At 39.1% G+C, this 20,593-nt stretch overlaps 1 protein-coding gene across 2 annotated transcripts in view; it reads right to left on the bottom strand.

The window, feature by feature from the left end:
- The window catches only part of Nfatc3 (nuclear factor of activated T cells 3), a 68,745-nt gene that overhangs the window by 42,524 nt on the left and 5,628 nt on the right, over positions 1 to 20,593 (bottom strand). For both annotated transcript variants that reach the window (XM_041650884.1, XM_041650885.1), the window contains exons 2-3: positions 10,179 to 11,316; positions 6,677 to 6,839 (exon numbers count right to left, since the gene is read on the bottom strand). In XM_041650884.1, coding sequence (XP_041506818.1) covers positions 6,677 to 6,839; positions 10,179 to 11,316 — 1,301 coding nt within the window. The remainder of the gene's footprint in view (positions 1 to 6,676; positions 6,840 to 10,178; positions 11,317 to 20,593) is intronic.

Below are 20,593 nucleotides of genomic sequence, written 5' to 3'. Positions count from 1 at the left end.
TAGTTCACACTGACTTTAAACTCATGGAGCAACAGTTGGCTCTGAACTCAAGTGCTAGAACTACAATTATGCATCACTATGACAAGCTTTCATACAGAGGTTCTTCCCACCCCCCGAGATAGGGTTTCTCTGTTTAACAACTCTGGCTATCCCCAAACTCGCTTCTGTACACCAGGCTAGCCTCGAAGTCACAGAGATCTGCCTGTCTCTGCCTCCCAGTGCTGGAATTAAAGGCATGCACCACCCCTACCCAGCTAAGACAGCAGTTCTTAACTGTCCTAATTCTTTGACCCTTTAATACAGTTTCTCGAGTTGTGGTTCATTCACAACTATAAAACCATTCCAATGCCATTTCATAACTGTAATTTGAATACTGTTATGAATCGTTATGCAAATATCTGTGTTTCCTGATGGTCTTTTTGGGGTTGTTATCCATAGATTGAGAACCACTTGGCTAAGAGATATACTCTTTTAACACAACCATAGCATTACTGCACAATTAACATAGGCCTTGATATTTAATAACAATAATACATATGTGCTATGCCTTGAAAAAATTAACATTGAGGTAGGCTTTCCTTTTCCTGTTTGACAGTATACACTGATAATATTTTAAGACCCAATATAGTAATTACAGCTGCATCAATGGCCTCTTCTGGTTTCCAGGGGCATTGCACACACACATAGTGCACAGACATATGTGCAGCCAAAACACCCATACATACAAAATAATAAATTAAATAAAAAGAGAGACTAGTGGCTTTTAAATAACATATACACATCTTCAATCCTATTCCCCTAACAAATCTGTATTTTAAAAAAATAAGATTTTAAGCCTGACAGTAAGCCAGGCAGATCTCTGAGTTCAAGACCATCCTGGTCTACTAATGAAATTCTAAGACAACCAAGGCTACACAGAGAAATCCTGTCTCAAAACAAAAACAAAACAAAAAAAACCCAACAAAACAAAAACAACAACAAAAATTCAACCCAGCATTTTGTTTTTGCATTATAACTATATGCATGTTACATATGAGCCATATTTTAAATATGTACACACAACCTTTCTTCTTTTTTTATCTTTCTTTCTTTTCTTTTTTTTGGGGGGTCGAGACAGGGTTTCTCTGTGTAGCTTTGGAGTCTGTCCAGGAACTCCCTCTGTAGACCAGGCAGGCCTTGAACTCACAGAGATCCACATGCCTGTCTCCTAAGTGCTGGGATTAAAAGTTGTGCACCACCACCACTTGGTCTTTTTCCATTTTTTGAGATTGGGTCTGACTCAGCAGCTCAGGCTGGCCTTGAATTTGAGGCAATCTTCCTTCCCAAGCTATTGAAACAATAAATACTAAGTACCTGGCCAAAATGATGTAGTTAAATCTTAAAAAGAAAATACAATTTAAAGATATTCCTATCACATGACAAGTGGATCAGCACCATCTATCAAAGACTCCTTGGTCACATTAGATGACTCATATTCACACAGCCTGGCAAAGATGTAAGCCACCTGTCCTTTTCACTTTGATAACATAAACTACTGCTGTGGGAAAGTAATCACACATATAAGATTTCAAAGGGAATATATATAAATATATTTCATAACACATACTTCGCCAACATCTGCTTAAGTACATATAATACAGCATAAGAAAAACAGGACTGCTCCTCTGCATCTCAGGGATTTTAAAGAAGAATAAACTAGTTAGACTATCACCTTATCCCATCCCAGAAGGAACACATATGTTATACGCTATCAATAAATTACTACTGTTAACATGATTCTCTAAAATCTTTCATCTACTATCAGTACTCTTCTAGTCAGGCCACCCACTGTAGTGTGAAAGAAGATAAGTCATTGTTTGTTATGTTTCTATATTGTTTCCATAGCAAAGGTCTGTGCCTGCTTAATTTAACTTAAGCTGGAAGGTTGAAGCCTGAAGGTCACTACAGGACACATTACAGCAGCTTTCACAACAGTTCCATTATCAGTCCTGCCAAATTACTCAGGGAGGGCCCTTGGATTTGACTATATCAGAAACACTGTACTAGAAACATTGTAGAGATATTAAAAATACAAAATTGAAATTCCAAAATATAAATCGGTTAAAAGTAAAAATGTGACAAAACAAAAATAAATGTTAAAATGTACACATAACAATATCATATAAAAAATCATCACTACAGTCAGGTATGATAGCACATACCTGTTATCCTAGCACTTGGAACACAGGCAGGAGGATCAGTACTTCATGGCCATCCTTAATTACACAGTGACTTTTTAGGTCAACCTGAGCTACATAAGATCTTGTCTCAAAAAATTAAAACAAATCATCACTAGGCAATGGATCTTGACATATGATAAAATACAAAGTCTAAAAACAAAATTTTAAACCTTGTTTTTCAAACTACAGTAATTTCTAAAATAGTTCTGCCTCAGGCTAGGAACAGAATTTAGTCTTACAGTACTTGTACTGTATGAAGCCCTGGGTTCTGCCCCTAGTACAGCAACAAAATAGAAAAGAAAAAGCTGACTTGCCAAAGCTTATTCTATACTCTTTATTTTTACTTTTGAAACAGGGTCTCACTAAGCAGACCAGGTTAATCAAACTATATAAGTTTTTTTTTTCCTTTACAAAAATCCCCATGGGTCAGCATCTTGATTTCATGTGTATGCATTTATGTATTGTAACATAAACTTACAGCAATGAGCTGTATTAAAAACCACTGGCACTGGTATAATTGCTAACTATAGTTCCACACAGTTTCCACATATTTTATATGCATTCTTGTATGTTTGTTTGTTTGTATGCATTTTTATCACAGGTAGAGATTTAGGTAATTACTACACTGGTAAAGATATACACATATTCCATCATCACAAATACATTTTCTTGTGCTGCCCCTTTATATTAACTATTTCCTGCTAACTATTAATTTGTTCTGTCTCAAAAGTTTACTTAATTTGAGAAACTATATAAATAGAACCATACTGCACATAATACTGTGAATTTTTCTTTTCAACCAACACCCTTCCACAGAGAACCATGACAGACCAAAATTACGATGGAGGCCGGGCGGTGGTGGCGCACGCCTTTAATCCCAGCACTCGGGAGGCAGAGGCAGGCGGATCTCTGTGAGTTCGAGACCAGCCTGGTCTACAAGAGCTAGTTCCAGGACAGGCTCCAAAACCACAGAGAAACCCTGTCTCGAAAAACCAAAAAAAAAAAAAAAAAAAACAAAATTACGATGGAGAACCACAAAAGTTGTTGCACATATCAACTATTTGTTCCTTCTTTTTTTTTTTAAACTTTTTTTTATTTATTTATTTAACTTTATTATGTTTGTTGGTGTGAAGGTGTCAGATCTCATGGAACTGAATTTTCAGACAGTTGTGAGCTGCCATGTGGGTGCTGGGAATCGAACCCGGGTCCTCTGGAAGAGCAGTCAGTGCTCTTAACCGCTGAGCCATCTCTCCAGCCCCCTATTTGTTCCTTCTAACAGACAGACGCAAGTACCCTATAAATATTCTAGAGGTTGTTTAACTACTAATCTACTTGAGTTGTTTCTAATTTGGGTTCAATAACTGCTATGAATATTGGTATTCAGGTTACTATATATTTTCTGATTAGTTTTTCTTTTTGTTGTTTCTTTCCTTATTTTTTTTCTTTAAGGTAGAGTCTCACTTTGTGGCTCATGTTGTCCTAGAACTCATGATGCACTTTTGATGAGTCCCAGGTTGACCTTGAATCCACAGTGATCCTCTGGAGCTAAGTATTCTGTGCTTTTGTTTTTGTTTTCTTGAGACAGGGTCTCACTCTGTAGCCCTGGCTAGCCTTGAACTCTGTAGTCCTGACTGGCCTTGAACTCACAGAGATCCTTTGGTCTCTGCCTCCTCACTGCTGGGAATAAAAGCGTGAACCACCACCCTAAATCTTCTGAAGGTTGGGATTACAAGTAAGGATCACCACCAATAGCGTAAGATTCAGCATTTCTTAGTAACTATTTTCTTTTACCTTTCTAATATATTTATTTATTTGTGTGCATTGGTGTTTTGCCTGCATATATCCTGGAACTGGAGTTACAGACAGTTGTAAGCTGCCATGTGGGTGCTGGGAATTGAACCTGGGTCCTCTGGAAGAAAAGCTAGTGAGTGCTCTTTATCACTGAGCCATCTTTCCAGCCCCAAAGTTTCATTATTTTTTAATATTATAGTCCATTCAAGTGAAAAATAAAAATACCTTGATTCAAAGCTTTAAAATATGAGACATATCTGAAAATACTAAATATGCAAATTTTACATAATTTTATTCTAGTTAAGTTAAAAGAAATTTTTTTTTTTGCTTTTTCGAGACAGGGTTTCTCTGTGGTTTTGGAGCCTGTCCTGAAACTAGCTCTTGTAGACCAGGCTGGTCTCGAACTCACAGAGATTCTCCTGCCTCTGCCTCCCAAGTGCTGGGATTAAAGGCATGCGCCACCACCGCCCGGCAAGAAAATAAATATTTTAATCACTGAATGTTCAATATAATTCTATTATGGTTTATGTATATGTCCTCCAAAGGCCTATTTGTAAAACCCTTGGTTGCCAATCTGTGGTGATATTGAAAAGTGGCAGAAACTTTTTTTTTTAAATATTTATTTATTATGTGTACAATATTCTGTCTGTGTGTATGTCTGCAGGCCAGAAGAGGGAAGCAGACCTCATTACAGATGGTTGTGAGCCACCATGTGGTTGCCGGGAATTGAACCCAGGACCTTTGGAAGAGCAGGCAATGCTCTTAACCACTGAGCCATCTCTCCAGCCCCAAAGTGGCAGAAACTTTAAACAGTGGTGGTTAATTGGGGAAAAAATTAGTTTACTGCACATGGTTGGGGGTATTTCTCTTTAATGGGTCGTTTATTTTTATTTTATGTGAATTTGTGTTTTGTCAGCATATATGTCTGTGTATGAGTATTGGATCCACTGGAACTGGTGTTACAGATAGTTGTCAACTGCCTTGTGGGTACTGGGAATTGAACCCAGGCCTCTGAAAATGCAGTCAGTGCTCTAATCCCCTAGACTCTATGAGGTGAGGGTGTTCCTCTGCCATGTGCTCCCACCATGGTATACTGGCTCACTATAGGCCCCAATAAAACAGAACCAAACAATCAACAAGAGTGAAACCTCTAAAATGAGTCAAAATAAGCCCTTTCTCACTACAACTTGATGACCACATGCATAATATCACAGTGATGCAAAGTTTACTAACTTACTATCCTCAAAAACTTATGAGGCAAGTGACGGTGGCAAATGCCTTTAGTCCCAGCAATTGAGGAGGCAGATGTAGGAGGGTCTCAGTGATTTCAAGGTCAGCCTGGTCTACAAAGTGAGTTCCAGGACAGCCAGGACTGCTACACAGAGAAAGCCTATCTCAAAAAACAACAAAATAAAACAAAAAAAGAAAAAACAATAACGAGGCTAGAGAATGGCTAAGCAGTTAAAAGCACTTGCTGTTATTACAGAAAACTTAATTTCAGTTCTAAGCATGCACACCCAGAGGCTCACTGCTTCCAATAACTCCAGTTTCAGGAGATACAGGCACAGACAAGTAGGCACAAACAAATACACATAAAATAGATTTTAAAAAATTAACTCATCTTTCTAGACAACTATCTAGTCTTCCACTAAATATATATTCAAGAGAAAGGTGGGGGACAGAGAAAGTGAAATGTTACTAAAATTTATCAAATGTTTATTTTCCAGAGTGACAAATTTTGGATAATCTATTGCATTATTCTTTCTACCTTCTGCATAACTTAAATCTGCGGATGTGTATGTGTGTATTGTATGATGTGAACGCACATGCAGTTCCTTTATCACTTTCTGCCTTACTGCCTTGTGACAAGTTCTCTCACTGAACCTGAAGCTTGCTCTTTTGACTAGGCTAGGTTGGCTGGTCAGAAAACTTCTGAAATTAGCCTGTCTCTTTGCCCTAATAGTGAGAGTTACAAGCATATGTATTTATGTCTGGCTTTTAAAGCCACTTTTTTTTTTTTTTTTTTTTTTTTTTTTTTTGGTTTTTTCGAGACAAGGTTTCTCTGTGGTTTTGGAGCCTGTCCTGGAACTAGCTCTTGTAGACCAGGCTGGTCTCGAACTCACAGAGATCCGCCTGCCTCTGCCTCCCTTAAAGCCACTTTTTGAAATTCAACTTAAGTCTTCACATTTATAGAATATGCTTTTTCTCCAGAGTCATTCCTTAGTCATGTATTACTTACATTTTAAATGAGCATGTAATATATTTATAAACACAATATGCTCTTTTTTTGTATGTTTGCTTTTCGAGACAGGGTTTCTCTGTGTAGCCCTGGTCGTCCTATAACTCACTCTGTAGACCAGGCTGGCCTCAACTCAAGAGATTCGCCTGCCTCTGCCTCCCAAGCGCTGGCCACCACTGCCCAGCACAATATACTCTTTCTAAAATCAAAAAAACAGCAATTTAACCACCAACATCTTATTTCCTCCGATAAAAAAGTTAGGCAGGAAGGTTTCTTCTAGACTAACAAAGAGCATTCAATGCAGAAATATGGCCATATCAACAGAAGAGGCTCACCACATTTGCTTTCTCTTTTTGCTAAATCAATATATTCATTCACTCATTACTATGTGTACAGATCTATGAAGCAAAGCTCCAAAGTTTTATACCTTCACAACAGGGTGACCACCAGTAGAGGCTTTCACTGCCCCACGGCTACCTTCCGTTTCATAATGGGCTCGATGATGAGTTTTAGGTTGCACTTCTATTTTCAATTCACATTGTCCAAAGTGAGTTGGTAGAGGCCAGTCTAATGGAGGTAATGAAGATGTGCTATAAACAAAACACACACACAATTTCACCATATTATCATTGCTAAGCAGAGATCCAGAGCATCTCTTTGCCACTCCCAGTATTTTTTCCAGTGGTTTTTGCAGCAGAGTATTCCAAACCCAACTTCCCTTAGTAAGTTATAGTACCAACTATGGTATGTATTTAATAGAACATCCTTTTTAATTAATTTATTTATATTTTATTTATTGGTTTTTTGTTTTGTTTTGTTTTTTTTTTGAGACAGAGTTTCTCTGTGTAGTCCTGGCTGTCCTGAAACTCACTCTGTAGACCAGGCTGGCCTCAAACTCCAGTCCAGGCTGAGATCCACCTGCCTCTGCCTCCCGAATGCTTGGACTAAAGTCGTGCATCACTACCGCCCCATGACTATTCTTTTTAATAAATAAATAATTATAAATAATTCTTTAACCTAAATATTAAAATATACTGTTTCTACATTTAGTATTCCTTTTTTATTTTGAAAAAGAACAAACTCTGTAGCGATTTTTAAATTCTCAACTCTGTATATAACCATAAAAGCAATCAAAAGAACAGTAGTTCAGTTTCTTAAAGATATCCATTCTCTGTATATATATCAGTAGCTCTGTTAGACTAAGTATCTTTTTTAATGTATGAGTGTTCTGCCTGCATATATGTCTGTATGCCATGTGCATGTCTAATACCTGAATAGGCCAGAAGAGGGCGTTGTATCCCTTGGAGCTGAAGTTACAGAGGCTGTCAGCGGACAGGTGGGTGCTGGGAATCGAACCTAGATCTTCTGGTTTTGTAGAATATTAGTTTAATTTGTGTTACATTTGCTTATGCTGTGGGATATTTGTTTAATAGTACAAAGATGTGCTGTATTCTTTTATGCTGCATTTATTTACCTCTGTAAAGTTAGGTTACTTTGTCTGCCTAAAATACTTGATTGGTCTAATAAAGAGCTGAACATCCAATAGCTAAGCAGGAGATAGAACAGCCAGGACTGGCAGGCAAAGAGAACAAACAGGAGAAACCTAGAGAGAAAAAGGGAGGAGGAGCAAGAAAAGGAGGAGAGGAGGATGCCAAGGGTCAGCCACTCAGCCAGCCACAGAGTAAAAAAGAAAAACAGAATAAAGAAAGATAAAAAGCCCAGAGGCAAAACATAGTTAAAGAGAAATAGGATAATTTAAGTCAGGTTGGCTAGAAACAAGTGAATCTAAGACCAAGCATTCATAAGTAAGAATAAGTCTCCATATAATTATCTGGGAGCTAGGTGGTGGGCCCTGAAGAGCTTAAAAAACAATAGCAGAAAAAAAAATAAAAAACAACTACATTCTTAAAAAGCAGTAGGTACTCCTAATAACTGAGCAATCTCTCTAGGTCCCAAGCCTAGGGACCTTTAAAATCTAAATTTTTCTATTTCTTTCAGTATATATCTCTCCACCCTTGTGTATAGATCTGCAGAAATCAATCTATTATGCTTCTGGCCTCATCCATTTCCTATCATTTCACTCTTCTCTCTCTGAAAAACTGCTTACTATCTTAGGCATCCTCTGTATCTTGAAGAAAAATTTAGTTTCAGTGCATAACTGCCTAAAACAAAAAGAAAACATCTGTAGTATATTTTAAAGGTTAGTATTTCCTTGATTCATAAGAATTTAAGCAGTATAATGACTGAAAGGTTAATTTATATATATTAATACTGAAAATGTTATAAGGGCTTGGGAGATTGTTCAACAGGAAGAGTGCTTGTCAGTCTTTGATGAGGGCTTAGTTTGAATCCCCAGAACACACATATAAACCAGCACAGTGGCCCAAGCCTGTAATCCCAGAACTGGGGAGGCAAAACAGGAGGATCCCTGGGGCTATCCAGACAACCAGGTTAAATGGGATCTTATCTTTAAAAACTAAGTGGAGAGGCAAATAAGGAATGAAGAAGACATCCAATGTCAACCTCTGACCTCCATGTGCACCCATATGCACACATGTACACATACACACGAAGGAAATGTTGAACTAGAAACTTACATATCTACAGGTTAAACAGCAACAGACACAAAGCTCAGTTAGTAGAGTTCTTGCCTAGCATGCAAGAAACCCTGAGTTTGAATCCAATCTATATAAAACTAGGTGTAATGATATATGCCAGGAGGCGGGGGCAGGGGAATCAGAACTTCAAGATCATTGCCAGTTAATATAGTAAACTTGAAGCCAGTCTGAGTTATATAGGACCCAGTCTCAAAGAAAGAAAACAAGACTGTCAAAAGTTTTTTAAAAAAATTAAGTTAGAGGGAGGGGGAGAAGAGTGGGGGGGAGGGGGAGGGAAAGGGAGGCGGGGAGGAGGCGGAAATTTTTAATAAAAAAAAAAAGAAAAAAGAAAAAATTAAGTTAGGAAGGCCAAGCACAAATAGCATGTACCTATAGTCCCAGCTACTCTGGGAGGCTAGAATAGGAGGACCGCACATTTTAGGTTGACATGGGTCAACACAGGCAATATAGCAAGACACTGTCTGAATAATATAAGCATTTAAAAGTAAATAAATTGTGAGGAAAATGCTTGCCTTCAATAGGACAAAGCTAGAGAACTCAGTCAGTAAAATGCTTTCCAAACTATGCAAGAACCCACATAAAGGTGGAAGAAAAGAATCAACTCCAGGAAGTTGTCTCTGACCAACACACACAGGACATGACACACATCTCATTCACACACATCCTTCTCAAGTGTGCACACATACAACAATAAAGTTGATTTTTTTGTTTTATTTTATTTTTAAAGCTTGGTGAGCTCTCAGGCCAATAAGCAACCTTGTCTCACAAAACAAGATGATGACTCCAGGGAACACCACCCATAGCTATCTTCTGGCCTCCACGTGAACACACATACACACCTGCACACATACGTCTTCAAAATATGCAAATTCCCAGTTAATTTATTAGTAATATAATTCATACTATAACCTACCTGCACCATAATCTTTTCTAAATAAGAAAATTCCTTTTAGGGATCCTTAAATGTCATTTACTATTATCTACAATCTATCACCTATATTTTCTTCATTTATATACCTTTAAATGTAATGTTAGTCAATTTAAAAATACTTTTAAGACTTAAAGGGAAATAAAAAGGACTTCTAAGTTTTTTGCAGGTAGAATTTATTTTTTAAAAAACAAAGAACAAGGAAGATGAGGGCAGGGAAAGGGAAAAGAGAAGGAGAGAAAAGAAGGAAAAGGGGAGAGGAAGGAGATAAGAGAGAGGGAAAGAAAAATGAGAGGTTGTCAAACAAACAGATAATATAGTTAGACAATGCAAATGATCTTTAAGCATGAAAAAACAGTCAGTAGGCATTTCTATCAACTCACCGAAATATAGGGGTGTGGCCAGGCTTTGGTTTGCTCCAAGTAAAGGGTGAAGGAACTGAAAGAAATTGGTCACCAGATGAATCTTTCTTTAAAGGATACTGAGATCCAAGGCCATCATCTACTGAAGTCTCCCGGGATGGTGATAAGCTCCCTTGATCATCTGAACAGACCTCTAATTTTCCTGGTAGTATGGCAGCTTGATCTTCAGAAGTCTTCCTTGTTTTCAAAGGGATATCAGTCTCAACACAGTACTGAAATGGGAAAGGTGTAGGGCCAAGGCCTGATCCAGTGTGGACAGAAGCAGTAAGCCAGGTATCTTCTGTTACACTTCCCCTAGGGGAGTGGCCAGGGGAAGGAACAGGTGAGTGATGGGGTGAAAGGGAACCAGCATAACACACTTCAGCACTAGAGTGCCGTCGTTTACCACAGGGAGAAGTGGGCCTTGATGAGGGTCCTGAGGCTGGTCTGGGGCTCAGCCAATTCTCATCAGTGATACTGGATCTAGGAGAGTGGCAAGGAGATTGCCGAGGTGACAAGGAGTGTCCAGGTCCATACTGTTGCTGCCAGGAGTCTTCTCCAGGACAGCCTCCTGGAGAGCCACCTGGAGAAGTCAGAGGTGAGCCAAGAGTAAATCGAGCAGCAGCTTCATTCAACTCTGAGTCCACATCATCATAAATGTGTGAGAGAGATTCACAAGAAGATGCATCTGAGAACCAGCTCCTAGAAGAAAGGCTGCTGGCAGGACTAGGACTAAAGGATGACTCCCGGTAGGATGGCTCAAGTGGAAGATAGAGATGATCTCTAGAAGGTCTTTCCAAATATTCCCTTTCTGGGTCATTTATCTGTAGGTCGTCTTCATGTGCATCTGTTCCTTGATGACAGTTAGGAGAGATAGATGTAATTTGAATACTTGGGCACTCAAAGGGTTTGGGACCACCTAATGGGCTATATTTAGATTCAGAAATATCACCAGTTTCTTCATAATTTTTGTGACCTTGGAGCTGAAATGATGGTGACAAAACAGAGGAGTGAGACTGCAGCAGTCCATGATGTGGTAAGCCAAGTGATGAGTTTAAAGTAGATGGAGGTGGATCTACATTAAAGATGTAAATGGATGCACAATCATCTGGCTCAAGATCTATGAGGGAAGGAAAAGCAAAAAATCACAACAACCAAAAAAGTCAATAAAAGTAATTAGAAAATTCAAGTGTATAAATTACTAGATGAAAAAGTAATAACAACCCTGTGAGAGAAAAAAATTTGGACACCAAAATGCATGTCACTACCTCCAGTAAAGGGTTGGGCACAGTGATTCTGTTTATTGCAACACACAGGCAGAGGATTACTGAACATTCAACGCCTATCTTAGCTATACTGTGGGTTTCAGGCCAGCTTGAGCTATTTCATCAAGCCATATCTCAACAACAAGGTGACTTAAAAATGCATCTATTTATTTTGCAGCTATGTATGACTATTACATATGGAAATATGTATTGTGACATTCTTTTTCTTGACTTCCACATTTCCAAAAATTATTCTCTGAGAACAGACTATTTTTTTATAAAATGTATAGTATGTATCTATATACTCACACACACATAAATAAAAAATTAAAGCCACAGAACAATAAGATAATATAAATTGAATCAGCAAGATGGCTTAGTGGGTAAAGGGGTTTTCTGCCAAATCCAATGATGTAAGTTCAAGCTCTGGGACCTGCATGATAGGAGAAAAACAACTCCTGCATTTTGTCCTATGACTTCCATAGGGGCACTGTGGCATATGCACACTCACACCATCATGCTGGAAAAAAAAAAATACCCTGAATTTAATTTAAAATTTCAGATATTTTACTATTTTCATTTTTGTGTTTGCCTGCATTTATATTAATATACGACATGGGTACAAGCGGCATCAGATCTCCTGGAACTAGAGTTACAAAAGGTTATAATTAACTTTGTGGGTGCTAGGAACAGAACCTAGATCCTCTGCAAGAGCAGCAGGTGCTTTCAACATGGATGCATCTCTCCAAGCCTCAAAGAATTTTTCTTTTTGGTTTTCTGAGACAGGGTTTCTCTGTGTAGCCCTGGTTGTCCTGAAACTCACCATGTAAACCAGGCTAGCCTCAAATTCACAGAGATCACCTGCCTTTGCCTCTCATGTACTGGGATTAAAGGCATGACCATCACTGGCAAGAATTTTTTTAAATGGTAGTGCTATATTTGGCAATTGCAGGTTAAGATTGAATGAAGCAGTTTTTGAAAACACCTGGGACGTTGGATAGTGGTGGCAACTGCCTTTAATCCCAGCACTCAGGAGGCCTGAGGTACGGGGAACTTTGAGTTCAAGGCCAGCATGGTCTACAGATTGAGTCCAAGAAAGTCAAGGTTACAGAGAAACCCTGTCTGTGGGGGAAAAAGAGAGAGAAAGAAAAAGAAAGAAAAGCACATTGGGAGTTAGGAGGGAGTGATGGTTTATACTTAAATCCTAGAATTTGGGAGGCAGAAGGATCACCAGTTCTAGGCCAGACAATGAGTTTGAGACCCATCTGGGATACACAATGATACTGTCTTAAAAAACAAATGGTAGGTTTTTACTAACTTTTGGTGGAGGTATGGTTTGTTGTTGTTTGTTCTACCCTACCATTAACTTTGACTCTTATGTCATTTACTCTCTATAGGTCTCAGTTTCCTTGCAATAAAATTCAAGATTTCTCTTTTAAGAAGAGTATATAATTAACACAAATATATTTTTCCTCTGTAGTTATCATCAGGAATTCATGTTTGCACACAGCAGACCAGGATGGGGCTGGAGAGATGGCTCATCAATAGAGAGCACTGGCTGCTCTTCCAGAGAATCTGGGTTTGATTTGTTTTGTCTTTGAGCTTTTTGTTTGTTTGTTTGTTTGAGAAAGGGTCTTACTACGTCCTGAAACTTAATGTGTAGACCAGACTGGCCTTAAATTCACAAAGATCTTCCTGCCTCTGCCTCCCAGGGGCTGGAATTAAAGGTTTATGCCCACAAACCCAGTGTCTGAGTTTGATTTGACTACCAGCACCCATACAGCAGCTTGTAAGTGTCTGAAACTCTAGTCCAAGAGGAACCAATGCCCTCTTCTATGGATACAAAGCATGCACATGCTATACTGACCATTAGGCAAAACATCCATGCACATAAATTAAAACAAAAATGCCAGACACGGCTAGATCCTTTACCGAAACAGAAAATAACTGATTGAGGATTTTGACTTATAGTTGATTATTAATCTTCATAAATTTAGAATTTTTAATTTATTCCTTAGCTAGGCATGGTAGCACACATGTATAATCTCAGCACTCCAGTTTGGGCAGTGGGATAGAGTTTAAGGCTAGCCTTGGGTACCAAAAGAAACCCTGTCTCAAAATAAATAAGTATTAAGTAAGATCAAATCCACCCCTTGCTAGAATATAATACTAAGCAAGTCCTGCCAGAGACTTAAAACCATACTAGCAACTATTATATTCTTCATCACTACACAATCCAGTTTTTAAAAACTCATTTTTACCTAATGTACTTTTTAAAAAAAAATCTTATTTTGAGTAGAAATCATTCATGAAAGACTTTATAGTTTCATTCTAGAGCATTTATTATACCAATGTTATTTCAGTGGTTGATTAATGCTGAAATTCATAGATTCCTCCAAGTAAACTAAATAAAAAAGCACATAAATAAATGATGTGTTGAGGAATGGATCATTGTGTATCAGAGCTTTCTGTGTTGGCATGAGAACTTGAACTCAAATCTCAACTAATGAAAAGAGATGGGTATGGCTGCATATGTCTGTAACCTCAGCACAGAGGGCTGAGAGGCAGGCAGTTCTCAGGAATTCCCAGCAGGCGAGCCTGCTCAGCAGAAATGGTGAGCTTCTGGTTCAGGGACAGTCTCAAGGCTATAAGGTGAATAGCAATAGAGGAAAACACCTGACATCCTCCACAAGCCTCTTTGTGCATGGGAGCGTGGACACACACTTATAAACACACAAGCAGAATGCCTTAAAGTAGTACAGACACAAAAGATGATGTAATGTACTGCTTCATCCTTTTCTCTGTGTCTAGAAGTCGCAACTCTGAAAATGATAGCAGCCACTCCAACCACACCTTAACAGTCTTAAGATTTTCAACTCTAGATGCAAGATGCTTCAGAACCATCTCAAGACTTGTTAAATTTTTAAAAAAATGTTCTATCAGAGACTAGAGAGCTCTAGGAAAGCAGACAGAAATCTGGAGAACACAGATAGCCGTTCATGTCTTTACTAACAGTAAACCAGGGGTTGGCAAAATACAGCCTGTGAACCAATCTGTCCTACCACCTGTTTTTGTTTTGTTTTGTTTTGTGACAACCTACAAGCTAAGAATGGTTTTTAGAAGAAACTGTTTTATGAGATATAATAATATGATTCAAATTCTGGTGTCTATAAATAAAACTTTATTGAAACTTGGCCACATTTAATTATGTGCTGTCCATGGTTACTGTCCCATAAAGATAGAGAAGAGTAACTTTGAAAAAACACTTAAGTAGATGCCACATTGTTGCTCGAGACACAGTAATATAGTTTTGTTGTTGTTCTGTGGTGCTCAGGGCTGAACCTAGGGCTTTACAAACACTGGGCAAACACTCTACACAAAGCTATCTATCCAGTCCTTTTCCTTTGAGGTAGAGAAGTGTGGGGGAAAGAGTGTCTGTCCATGAATCCCTGACTCGTCTGCAAACTGCTGTGTACATAAAGCTGACCTACAACTCTCTTAAGTGTACTAGTCTTGTGTTGAACCTGCAGTGATCCTGGACTCTGCCTTGTGACAAACACCAGTAATCCCAGGAGTTGCGTGGCTGAGGCACACATAGCAAGACTCTGTCTCAAAACAAAAATAACAGCAACAATCAATCAAAAAGTAAGCAAGATGAATATGGCATACATGCACATACTCCCAGCACCGGGAGGTGAAGCCAGAAAGATTAGGAATCCTAGATCAGCCATGGATATAGACACCTGGATCCTCAGTTCAGCTCTGTTTTCAAATTTTCCACAGTAGCGCATATCTGAAATCCCAGTACTCAAGAGGCTAAGGCAGAAGGACTGGCACAAGTTCAAGGCCAGCCTGAGCAACATAGTGAGTTCTAGAATTCTGGGCTACAATCTCAAAAAGAAAAAAACAACAAAAAGAATAACTATGGATTAAGCAATTCTTCCCAGTTATATATTCATTAAAATATGTCTCTATAAGAACTTGTACACATATGTTTGTAACAGTATTATTTGAAATGGCCAAAGGGTGAAAAAAATCAGATAATTCTCAATATATTAATGGATAACCAAACCGTGGTATATTCAATGAAATATAAAGTGGAACAAATAAGATACATTGTGGTACTGCATAAATGCAACCCAAGCTACTTAGTAGTAGGCTGAAGCAACACAGTAAGAATCTTTCTCATTAAGAAAAGAAATGCCAGCTAGAGAGATGACTCAGAAGTTGAGAGCACTGGTTGCTCTCCCAAAGGACCTGAATTCAATTCCCAGCAACCATATGGTGGCCCCTAACTGTCTATAATGAGATCTGATGCCCTCTTCTGTCATGCAGGAATACACACAAATAGAGCACTTGATGGTGCACGCCTTTAATCCCAGCACTCTGGAGGAAGAAGCAGGCAAATCTCTGTGAGTTCGAGACCAGTCTGGTCTATAGAGTGAGTTCCAGGACAGCTAGAGCTACACAAAGAAACCATGTCTCAAAAAAAAAAAAAAAAAAAAAAGGAAAAGAAATACTACATCTTGAGTTAAACTTGAAAACATTTTAAGTGAAAGGCATAAACACAAAGTCACACTGTGCCCTTTATATTATATATCCACAATAAACAAATCCAGAATTAGGAAGAAGTGAAGGCAAACTAAAAAACTAATTGGGTACAAAGTTTTTTGGTTTTGGTTTTTTTTTTTTTTAATGAGTAACTAACCATGCTCCCAAATTTCCACACCTCCCAACTCTACTTTTTCTTAAGGCAGTAAATGAAATTTTCTGACAAGGTGAAAGGATGCCTGGGCAACCACACTGAAAACAGGATGATGAAATAAAGTCATTCTAAAATGCGTATATTGAAACCCTACGTGCTTTTCTACTCCCATGGCTCACAGCATAACACACTTACACTCTCTAGGCAATAGACTGGCAGACTTTTCACTTGGGAATCTAATAACCTAAGGAAAAAGAACTACAGATAATGACCTCAAAGGTAACCTTGTTTAAAAAAAAAAAACCTACAAGGCCTACAGTTAGCAAACATCCTTGTGATCACAGAATATATGATTTTGGTGCCCATTTAAGTCATTAGCAGGTTACAACAATCATCACACAGCTGAGAAAAGCTTCAAAATTTAAAATAGTCAAGTCAGGCATAGTGGCACATGGCCCTAATCCCAACTATCCAGAGGCTGAGGTAGAGAATCTCAAATCTGAGCTTCAAGATAGCCTAAGCAGCAGAGCAAAGCCATGACTCAAAAAACAAACAGATGCCCATTTAAGATTCAACAAGAGCCAGGTGTGGCAACGCAAGCTGTAATACTAGTACTAAGGAAGCTGAGGCAAAGGATGTGAAACTCAGTGAGAGATCCTGTCTCAAAGGAGTAAGGCAGAACATGGGGGAAAAAACTGCCCAAAATAATCCTTTAGCTTCTGGGCATGTGCACACCAACATAGATAAAGAAACAAATAAACAAGAAAATTGTTGAAAATCACAACTTGAATTTGAAAAAATATCGCAATAGAAGATAACAAAAAGTAATGTATTCCCATAGTTTCATTAATAAGCAACAGCAAGCCTGGCAATGATGATGCATGTATCCCAGCACCTGGGAGGAAGAAGCAGGTGGATCTCAGTGAGTTCGGGGCCAGCCTGGTCTACAGAGCGAGTTCCAAGACAGCCAGGGCTACACAGGCTCAAAAAAAGGGGGGAGTCAAATACATAAGGCATTCAGTAGGGCATTCAGTCAAGAAGTTTGGTGACACACACCTGTAATCCCAGCACTTTGAAGGCAAAGCAAAAGGATTTCCACCAATTTCAACACCACCAGCCTGGTCTATATATAACAAGCTCCAGGTCAGCATGGACAGTCAGAGTAAGCCAGAATCCCACCACTTGGAAGGCAGAGGCAGGCAGATTCAAGGTGTGAGTTCAAGGCCAGCCTGAACTAGTTCCAGGACAGCCAGGGCTACAAAGAGAAACGCTGTCTCGGGGAGGGGGAAGGGGGAAAAGGACCACAAAAAAAAAAAAAAAAAGAAAAGAAAGAAAGAAAAAGAAAACAAAAACAATATACTGAGAAGCACTGTGCTAGAATGAACACATAATTTAACAAATAACATTTTTTATTATTAATATAGCCCATCAAGGCCGGGTGGTGATGGCACATGCCTTTAATTCCAGCACTTGTGAGACAGAAACAGGCAGATTTCTGGTTCGAGACTAGACTGGTCTACAGAGCTAGTTCCAGGACAGCTAGAGCTGTTACAAAAAGAAACTCTGTCTCGAAAAACCAAAATAAATAAATAAATAATTTATCATATATATACATATATATATTACCAACGCAGAACAAAATACTCTTCAAAGGATTTACTTATTTATGTGTATGGATGTTTTGATTGCATGTATGCTTGTGCATCCCATACATGCCTGGTACTCACAGAGGCCAGAAGAGGGGATAGGTTTCCTTGACCAGCCTGGAATACACAAGCCAGTCAGAAAACCAGTTTTGAAAAAGAAAAAGAAAAGCCAGTCTCAGAAACACAGTGGAGAGCTACTAAAGAAGATACAAATCTCTGGCCTCCATACACACACTAGTGTACCAGACACACAAAGCATATATGTAAACACACCAATATGATATATCTGATATATCTGTAGTCCCAGCTACTTAGGCAAAGGCCAGACCGCTTGATCCAGGAGCTTACTGTGAGACTGGGTCATATAAAAAGACACTGTCTTTAAAACTGGTAGGGCGGGCCGGGCGATGGTGGCGCACGCCTTTAATCCCAGCACTCGGGAGGCAGAGGCAGGCGGATCTCTGTGAGTTCGAGACCAGCCTGGTCTACAGAGCGAGTTCCAGGACAGGCTCCAAAGCCACAGAGAAACCCTGTCTCAAAAAAAAAAAAAAAAAAAAAACTGGTAGGGCGGGCTGGAGAGATGGCTCAGTGATTAAGAGCATTGCCTGCTCTTCCAAAGGTCCTGAGTTCAATTCCAGGCAACCACATGGTGGCTCACAACCATCTGTAATGAGGTCTGGTGCCCTCTTCTGGTCTGCAGACATACACATAGACAGACTATTGTATGCATAATAAAATAAATAAATAAATAAAATAAAATAAAAAATAAAACAGGTAGGGTTAGGGAGATAACCAAGTAATGTCTGTGAAGGGTCTAAAGAGGGCACTGGAGGGGCTGGAGAGATGGTTCAGCGGTTAAGAGCACTGGCTATTCTTCCAGAGGACCTGAGTTTGGTTCCCAGCAACCACATGGTGGCTCACAACCATCCATAATGAGATCTGGTCCCTCTTCTGCCCTGCAGGTATACATGCAGACAGAACCCAACTATTCTCATTGTAAAACATTTTACAGAACACTTTTCACCTATCTCTGGAGGCTTGGAGCTGAATGAAGAAAGCTCTCTGAAGACTGGTACAATTTAAAATCCTATGACAGACTCAAATAAAAATCAGTAGCAGTACCATTACAGATGTGTCTTTAAAAATAAAAAGACGGCAATATTAGCAAGCAAAACAAACTAACAAACAAAAATCACACACACAAAACCAAGGCCCAGTCCTGAAACACAATGTGATGAAAACAAAAGAATGAGGGTCAGCGGGCCTTCTCAGCAGCCTGAAGCCCACAGATTTGAAGGAGAGCACTGGCTCCTTCAAGTTGTCTTCCGAACTCTACACATGAGTTGTGGCAGTGCAAGCGGACCCAAAATAAATATTTAAAAAATATTTTTAAAAATGAACATAGGTTTTTGTTTTCTTATTGGTTTCTTCCTTTTTTTTTTTGGTTTTTGGTTTTTGTTTTGTTTTTCGAGACAGGGTTTCTCTGTAGCTTTGGAGTCTGTCATATAACTACTTGTAGACCAGGCTGGCCTCAAACTCACAGAGATCCACCTGCCTTTGCTTCCTGAGTGCTGAGATTAAAGGTGTGCGCCACCACCGCATGGCTTGGTTTGGTTTATTTTTTAAATTATTGTATGTACGATGCATCAGTGTAGGCATGCGCATGTCACAGTGTGCACTCAGAGGTCAAAACCTTGGGAATCGGTTCTTTCCTTACATCTTTACAGGGAGTTCAGGAACTAAACTCACCTCATCAGACTTGCATAACACGTCTTTTGACTGCCATGCACATCTTGCAAGTCCTTTTTTTTTTTAAACTGGTTTCAGGTAGCCTAGGATTACCTCAAACATTTTATCTAATAATTATAGGCTAATCTTGAACTCCTGATCCTCCTGCCTCTACTATCCAAGTGCTAGGATTACAGGTAAATATCATTCCTCACATTAGATGAACTTATTTATTTACTTGGCTGTTTGTTTAGTTAGTGTGGCCCTGGCTGTCCTGGAACTTGCTCTGTAGACTAGGCTGCTCTTGAACTCAAGAGATCCCCCTGCTTCTGCCTCCCAAGTGCTGGAATTAAAGGTGAGTGCCACCATTGCCCAGCTAGATCAATATTTTTTTTAAAATATTTATTTATTTATTATGTATACAATATTCTGTCTGTGTGTATGTCTGCAGGCCAGAAGAGGGCACCAGACCTCATTACAGATGGTTGTGAGCCACCATGTGGTTGCTGGGAATTGAACTCAGGACCTTTGGAAGAGCAGGCAATGCTCTTAACCTCTGAGCCATCTCTCCAGCCCTAGATCAATATTTTTAACAAAGCAATTATCACTCTTTTCTCCCCTGGGTTTTTCCTAATACTCACTAAAATACACTTACTTGTCTCTATCACAGTTTTGCTAGTATCTCTAGGGGCATCGTTCAATTCCTGTCATGTAAAGCGTGAAACAGAGTATTAGCAGATACATGATGGTCCACATCTGTAATCCCAGCATCTAGAGAAGTAGAGGTAGGAGGATAAGGAATTTAAGATTCTCCTCAACTACATCAAGAGTTCTAGGCCAGCTTGAATTACAGGAGACCTTTTCTCTAAACAAAACAAACAAAACACTGAGCTTGATGTTACTCCTTTAATTCCAGCACTTGAGGAGCAGGGCAAGAAAATCTGAGTTCCAGGCTAGCCTGGTCTACACAGTGAGTTCCAGACCAGCTAGGACTATATAGTGAGACCCCATCCCAAAGGAAATTAATAAATAAAGTCAAGCATAATGGTGCAT

This window comes from Microtus oregoni, unplaced genomic scaffold (assembly GCF_018167655.1).
Source record: "Microtus oregoni isolate MIOR12 unplaced genomic scaffold, Mior012 000004F_ref0000308, whole genome shotgun sequence".
Lineage (NCBI taxonomy): Eukaryota > Metazoa > Chordata > Mammalia > Rodentia > Cricetidae > Microtus > Microtus oregoni.
Note: the sequence above shows the minus strand (reverse complement) of the source record. Positions and strands in the feature narration are given on the sequence as shown.